Below are 8140 nucleotides of genomic sequence, written 5' to 3'. Positions count from 1 at the left end.
GAGTGTGATTCATATGTTCACCTCTATTTTAATCAGTATTAATGATATCGTCTTCTTTTTTCTATTTGTCTTTTTTATTTTGTTATAAGATTTGTGGTTTTGAATATTTGCTGTTAAGACTGAATTTTCAATGATAAATATAATTGAAACAATGAAATATACACTATTTTCGTTAACATTCTTTTTTTCATTTTCGAATTATTCATTATTATTATCCCTTTTTATTAACTGCCTTGTATTTTTGCTAATTAGATCAAATGTAATTCTGTTTGTCAATGAATTTCATTTAAAAGCAAAACAAGATCCATATTGCTAGATATATTTTCGTATTCATATTTGTATGTATTTCTATATATTGATTTCTTACAGATGAAATATGCAATGGACCGGAATAGCTGTGTGTCGAAATATAACGGTACCCGATGACGTATGTCCAAATCGGTTGTAATACGTAAACAACGGAACGAATGTTGTAGATCTGTAGCTCAGAGACTTGTAGCCTACAGTCTATTCTTTATATTGTTATGTGGACGCCTAATTTTTTTCTGGTACCCATATATTGTACTATAACTTTAAAAATCATTAAACAATACGGGATAGGCCAATATATCTTCGCATCTAAGTAGCCTATCGAGTTAGGCACCCCTCGTCCTCCAAGTCTTTTTATGTACTGCGACAGCGATTTCAACATGCTCATCAGTGCCAAGAAAACTGAATGCAGGGAGATGAAACATGTGAAGCCAGATATTTATTAAATTCAACGGCCTTCAGATAATTAAAATATATATAGTGTGATAACGTATAAAGAACATGTGTGGAAGTAAAGGCGCGGCGCAGACGATGGGTGGATCTTGATTGTATCTGAAGTGGATTGGAGGACTTAGCTTCATAATTGGTTGATCAAATAACTAAAACTATTAACTAGTGCAAGGTTTTTGTAACTATCCCTAACATGGTTACATATATATTCAAGTTCATAAATTGAGCATATAATCTATTTGAAATTTTGGGGGCAAAATCGATTGATGTACATAGCCCGATTCCGACGATGGCGCGGATCCGGTTTTATTTCAATAATATTGTTTGAAATAACCATATTTTATTAACTTTGAATAATTACTGGTTTCGTAAAAAGACAATGGAACAATCCCCAACTAGTTTGGAAAAGTATTCGGATTTCGTGCATGGAATGTGAAATTCCGGTTATTTGCAGAACATAAAAAGTAAAAATTCACTTATCCCCCAGGCCTCGATCCAAAAAAACTCTTTAACTTCTATGCAGTATGTAATATACTAATTTACAATTCATTAAGATTTATTGGATCGAGGCCCGGGGTTATACAAATTTTTGGTGCATATTGTTGGATATTATCAGCTTTTACAAAAATAACACAACTGTTATGGGTTCTGCATGTTATAATTTCTATATGCGTGAATTTTCGCGGAAAAAACACACTGGATTTATAAAGAAGAAGGTCTAAGCTATTTCATACCATGATGAAATATTGGAATGAAGATACTTTATTTTACTCAAAATCACAGGGCCATGTTTGGGTATTCGTGGCTCTTGTTCTTCATCGTAACAATACAATGAATGATGTGAATTTTGTGAAAGAACACATATTCAGCAAAAAGAAGTATCAATCAAACAGAAGGATCATTTTACATTTCAGATATGATTATAATTTCCCATTCTTAAATTCATAGTCAATGTAAAAGAAGCCGAATATTTAAACGTCTAAAGAAGACGCATTGGTTGTCATCTGACTCCTCTTATCTGAAAAAAGTAGCCCGGCGTGAAGAATTTATACACGTCAAGTTTTATAAAACCAGAGATTGAATTTCAGCATGTTAATGTGATAATTGTAAACTACCGTATCTACAATCTTAGTGTTGTATTTAGGTTTTGTGGAAAAATACTTGCAGAAAAAAATAGACCACGAGAAGCCTAAATTACTGTCAAAACTACACACTATGTTTTTAATGCATTCCATTGTTGGCATTTTTGTAAAGCTTGCATTGTCACAGGGTGTGGGCCAAAAAGGATGGTGCACTTTTCCGATCTTAACAAAGACTTCATTCAATGAAAGATAACAGCCGCGAGATATTTTCGCCTTAAGTTGATAGTACCGTATTTGCTATGCTTAAAATAGTCTCTCTTATGCACTAGCAAATAATCATTTATTAATTCAACACTTCCTGACCTCAGGATAACGAAACAAACTTCCATTTAAGTCAATTTTTCAGTCTTCTGTAAGAGGCTTATTATTTGTAAATTTGTAATTCACAACACATGGATGATGTATTCTTACAAAACATTATATTCTGGAGTATTTGATTACTGATCAATTTAAGTCTGTTTATTTATTTTTTTTATCCTGAGACCACAATACATTTGAACAAGGTAATTCATGAAATATATTTGTATACAAACTATGGATGCCATTCCTGAGGTTAGATAAGAAAGGATGATAACGAAAAGTGACCAATCTCATCAATCCCACGAAGGGTACGAAACTGAGAATAGAGCAAACACGTATCCTTGGAAACACCAGATGTAGGATCAGGTGCTTAAGAGGAGTAAGCATCCCCCTGTTCACCGGTCAAACCCGCCGTGAATCCTCTGTCTTGATCATATAAACAGAGTAATTCATATTCCAAATGGGTATGAAATAAACGCCCTAACAATTGGTATGAAACATGAAACACGCAATAGAACATTTAATACAAAGACAAGTCGAACATTATCATACAAGAACGCCACCCATAGAATCCGCGAATATAGAACAGTGTGAATGACGTGCAATTTTAGGTAAAGTGTTAAAATAAGCTAATCACAAACCATTAAATCATTTCATAACATAAGAAGACATGTGTATCTTTTCATTTAGAAGTTCTGGGGACGTGTGAATTCCTGTCGTTTTAACACGAAATCCCTTCCGTACTTTAAAGAGCGTCCCTGATGTCTAACGAATTGAGTAAGATTGATTTCGTACCGATTTACAGTTCACTGCGACAACGGAAACCCCGTATAACAATAAGTGGTATAAGGATCCATTAAAAACTGGTTTTTGATTTCGACATGTCGACATCATTCATCAGAAAGAGGTACGTACCTTTCAAAAATATTTGTCTGATACAGTTATACGTAACTTGTTTATTTGAAATCAAAATCAATGTGGAATGCTTCTGATGAATGACAGATTGTATGATATGTGCAGGTAGATCAACAGATCTGTGCAAGCAATTACGACGACAGAGATAAAACAGCTCTACTTAAATCTTTTAAGAACGTATGCAAGCTTTATACTTAATGTTCATTTAGAAATTTCCATGCGATGAATTGGCAATAAGCTAATGTGTTTCTATTTTTTTTCTCACGCGCACTTTACTCTATAGTCAAGGTGCAACTCTCGATGCAGGTGTATATATGTTATCGGCGCAACTCTCGATGCAGGTGTATATATATTATCAATGAATGCTAACACACTGTGATGTGTCCCCGTGAATAGCATTATGCAAACAAAACCATTTTAAAATACATAGCGCCTTCACTTACATAATTATCTAGCGTTCACTCTTTTCACAGGGCTTTGTATAAGCGGAAAACAACTGAACATTTTTCCAGAAGCTTTTCAAGTGGGCGCAGTTTACTGGGCGAGACTATTTACAGCCAAACTTTAGATATTTCTAATGATAAATCACTTGACGACATTATCAGCAGTTATGTAGAAAATGTTGTCAACGATACCAAACATGTATTTCCTGCGGGACCAGTTTTCTATAAGGGATCCATCGTTTGTGAACAGTCTCGCGGGGAATATACAATACATTTCCACTTGTATACAAATTCTGTTTGGAATGAAGACATACAAGCCTTAGCTAAGAAGACATATTTTGAGGCGCTGTCAAAGCAGATCGCTGGGTTGTCCCTAAAATCAGAAAGGTTATTGCAACCTTTGAGAAATGTTGTACAGGGTGCTGTAGATACTAACATTTCTGATGAGCGCTCACACAATGGAGCAGAAGACAATATACATGTAGCGGATACGGAAAGGGAGATGATAACTACATTTCTTAGGGGGGATTCATTGACGAGGTGGTCATTCTTGGATATTTTGAAAGACATGTACATTTTTGACGTGTCTCATACTACTTTTTTATCTCGATGGGTCCATTTCATTGCAACACCCATCAACATGATTCTGAGCATGATGTTTCTTTCTCAGTTCTACCTGATTGGTGGACCCCGTGATAGTATAATAAATCTGAATGTCTCGCATATACTCATTATCCTACTTGTGGCGTCCTATATGCGTTTGGGAACCATTCGGAACTGCGAGTTGTGGGCAATTACCGTATCCATCGTGCTGCTGTGCCTTTCTTTGACAGGTAGATCGCTTTACATTCGTGTCTGCGGATACGAGTCTTGTTCGGAAGGCATCTATTTTTTACCCTTGGTGTTAGGATTTTTTACTAGTTTGTGCCAAATCACCAGCGATCACTTATATTCGGACTCTTCAACCGGAGGTAAATAATTCTTTTATTATGAAGATTGCAATTTCATGCTTTTATTGAAACTTTCACTCATGTTTTCTATATATGCTGAAAGGTCATATCTGATTATTTTACAGATATTTCACTAGAAATGCTGAAAAATATTCTGTATGGATTTACTTTTGACACCAGTCTGTCACTGGACGACCAACTTAGACAAGTGGTATGGTTTTTTACATGGACAGTACCATCGACATTTGTGTCTTGGATACAGCAGCTTGGAGTTCAGGTAGAGAGAGAGAGAGAGAGAGAGAGAGAGAGAGAGAGAGAGAGAGAGAGAGAGAGAGAGAGAGAGAGAGAGAGAATACTAGTATTGTGTTGAGTTAATTAATGAGTATTTCAAATTATAAATCATGACAATTGTTCTTGCATGTCTCAAATTCTAAGTTTTATGCTATAAATTCTTTTAGCAGAGGTACATGTAGCATAAAGTTGGACAATCTTCCTGTTCTACCTTTGATCTATACCCTTTTCTAGGTTGCGTTTGTCCTGACTAATATCGGATACAGACCTAGTGGCGCGGAGGTGTATATAAAGTACTTAAGAAGATGTGAGCAAAATGGCTTGGATATCTACCATCGATTGCCAAAGTCCTCCAGGGAGATATCTAGGATGTCCATGTCGTCCCCATGTGTTCTGGCTCTGAAGGAATATGGACTGATGAAAAAAGAGGCATTCACTACCAGCGAAACTCTCAGCCTTTGTGTCACTATCAGACTTTGCTCGATGTATCTGAGAAAGTACTAGTATCGATCATTTGGGATTTTGATTCACATACAAGAACATATGTTCAGCTTTGATAAATTACTTTTGTATCTTTATAAGTTTTACAATCAAATATATCAGTTTTTAAGTCACCTGAGTCACTCAGGTGGCCTATTGCTATTGGTCTGCGTCCGTCGTCGTACGTTAACAACTTCTTCCCAGAAACTACTGGACCAATCTTGACCAAATTTGATATGTAGCATCTGTAGGTGAAGGAGACCGGAAATTGTAAATTTCATGACCCCCACCTTAAGGGGCCTTGATTTTGGGGTAAAAACTGTAAAATTTAATCTTCTTTACTCCTGGGCATATAGCACGGAAAGTGAGTATATAGTAATGATGAGCAAGGAAGTTTATCGAAATTGCAAATTTCAAGACCCCCGGGGTAGGGGTTCTGACCCCAGGATGGGACCAAACCTGGTCTATAGTGTTCATGTTTAAAAAAAACTTAAATAACATCTTCTTTAGTACTATTGAAACTAAATGGATATTTAGAAAAAGCAAATAAACCTTTACTAAAATTGTAAATTTGATGAATCCAGGGGTAGGGGTTTTGGTATTACTGTGGGGCCAAAATGGTCAGTTATTTTTAACTTTTTCTTGATAACTACTCTTCCAATTCTTTTCAAATTTGGTATGAACAAGGGGGACATAAGCTGTATATTTCAGGAATCCTGTACATCTGGGGCCTTAGGCTCAGGGCAAAAACTGCCCAAAATTGACAAATTTTCAAAACTCTTATTTTCTACAACCGCACATGTTTAAGAAAAACTAAATACATAGTGATGTACAGCGAGAAGGCCTCTACCCAAGTTGTAAATTTCATGATCCCCGGGTTAGGGGTTCTGACCCCAGGGCAGGGCCAAACTTACTATATAGTGTTTATGTGTAAAATACATAAATAACATCTTTAGTGTTATTCAATACTAAATTAAAACTAAATGGATATTTAGACAGAACAGGTATTCCTTTACCTAAATTGTAAATTTGATGATCCCAGGGGTAGGGGTTCTGACCCCAGGGTGGGGCCAAACTTAGTATATAGTATTTGTGTGCAAGTTTGCTGATACTATATGTAAAACTTGTACGGTACCAATTTTGATGCACCAGATGCGCATTTCGACAAATAATGTCTCTTCAGTGATGCTCAACCGAAATGTTTGAAATCCGAAATAACTATGAAGTTTTAGAGCTAAATATAGCCAAAACCAGCGTGCCAAAAAACTGGAGCCAAATTCGTCCAAGGATAAAAGCTATGCATGAGGGAGATAATCCTTAATTTTGAAATGAATTTCTAAATTTTATAACAGCAATTTAAATATACATCCGTATTTTCAAGCTAGTAACGAAGTACTTAGCTACTGGGCTGTAGAGACCATCGGGGACTAACAGTCCACCAGCAGAGGCCTCGACCCAGGGGTCATAATGTAAAACTTGTACGGTAAACGTACATTCTGTCTGTCTGTATGTCAACAGTAAACGTACATTTTGTCTGTCTGCATGTTAACAGTAAATGTACATTCTGTCTGCATGTTAACAGTAAACGTACATTCTGTCTGCATGTCAACAGTAAACGTACAGTCTGTATGTCAACATTAAATGTACATTCTGTATGTCAACAGTAAACGTACATTCTGTATGTCAACATTAAATGTACATTCTGTGTGTCAACAGTAAACGTACATTCTGTATGTCAACAGTAAACATACATTCTGTCTGCATGTTAACAGTAAACGTAGATTCTGTCTGTCTGTATGTCTACAGTAAACGTAGATTCTGTCTGTCTGTATGTCTACAGTAAACATAGATTCTGTTTGCATGTTAACAATAAACGTACATTCTGTCTGTCTGTATGTCTACAGTAAACGTAGATTCTGTCTGTCTGCATGTCACCAGTAAACATATATTGTGTTTGTCTGTATGTTAACAGTAAACGTACATTCTGTATGTCAACATTAAATGTACATTCTGTGTGTCAACAGTAAACGTACATTCTGTATGTCAACAGTAAACGTACATTCTGAAATGAATTTCTAAATTTTATAACAGCAATTTAAATATACATGTACATCCGTATTTTCAAGCTAGTAACGAAGTACTTAGCTACTGGGCTGTAGAGACCATCGGGGACTAACAGTCCACCAGCAGAGGCCTCGACCCAGGGGTCATAATGTAAAACTTGTACGGTACCAATTTTTGATGCACTAGATGCGCATTTCGACAAATAATGTCTCTTCAGTGATGCTCAACCGAAATGTTTGAAATCCGAAATAACTATGAAGTTTTAGAGCTAAATATAGCCAAAACCAGCGTGCCAAAAAAGTGGAGCCAAATTCGTCCAAGTATAGGAGCTATGCATGAGGGAGATAATCCTTAATATATAAAATCTAAATGCATACTTAGGAATAACAGAAAAGGATGTACAAAAAATGGTTAATTTTACAATCCAGAGTTTTGACTCTAGGATGGGTCCAAATTAGTCGTATCTTTTTATGTTTTAATGTTAATACACCTATTATATTATTTAAAGCCTTTCATCAGTGTATGCACTTTTGAGGGCATTAAAGTTTTAAGAACACATCTTGTTTTATACTGTTGCTGAACATTACAATTTAGCTTAGATATTCAGATCAGGAATTTATTTTCTAGATTTCATAGCCCTTGGGAGTAGTGATACTTTTTCACTAGTACTCAGGTGACCGATAAGGTCTGTGGGCCTCTTGTTTTTTATTTTACGTATATGTTTGATGTGATTTTCAAGGACAGTACTACATGCAAAAATAATATACTTTTGTTGAAATAAAGAACAAATTCTGTA

At 35.7% G+C, this 8140-nt stretch overlaps 1 protein-coding gene across 2 annotated transcripts; it reads left to right on the top strand.

Moving 5' to 3' along the window:
- Nucleotides 1-2879: 2879 nt before the first annotated feature.
- Nucleotides 2880-8140, top strand: LOC125683722 (uncharacterized). Of its 2 annotated transcripts, none has more exons than XM_048925163.2 (4): nucleotides 2880-3108; nucleotides 3590-4530; nucleotides 4635-4786; nucleotides 5035-8140. In XM_048925163.2, exons 1-4 carry the CDS (start codon nucleotides 3083-3085, stop codon nucleotides 5302-5304), a joined length of 1389 nt encoding a protein of 462 aa, XP_048781120.1. In that variant the 5' UTR covers nucleotides 2880-3082; the 3' UTR covers nucleotides 5305-8140. The 2 variants fall into 2 exon arrangements, with proteins under 2 accessions (XP_048781120.1, XP_055996695.1); XM_056140720.1 differs by having other exon boundaries at nucleotides 2906-3108; nucleotides 4635-4720.

Source organism: Ostrea edulis, chromosome 6, assembly GCF_947568905.1.
Source record: "Ostrea edulis chromosome 6, xbOstEdul1.1, whole genome shotgun sequence".
NCBI classification, from domain to species: Eukaryota; Metazoa; Mollusca; class Bivalvia; order Ostreida; family Ostreidae; genus Ostrea; species Ostrea edulis.
Note: the sequence above shows the minus strand (reverse complement) of the source record. Positions and strands in the feature narration are given on the sequence as shown.

Coding starts and splice junctions, on each gene's coding strand:
- LOC125683722 (XM_048925163.2), top strand. CDS start 3,083: ATGTCGACATCATTCATCAGAAAGAG. Junction 4,531..4,634: donor TTCGGACTCTTCAACCGGAG/GTAAATAATTCT, acceptor ATTATTTTACAG/ATATTTCACTAGAAATGCTG. Junction 4,787..5,034: donor TACAGCAGCTTGGAGTTCAG/GTAGAGAGAGAG, acceptor ACCCTTTTCTAG/GTTGCGTTTGTCCTGACTAA.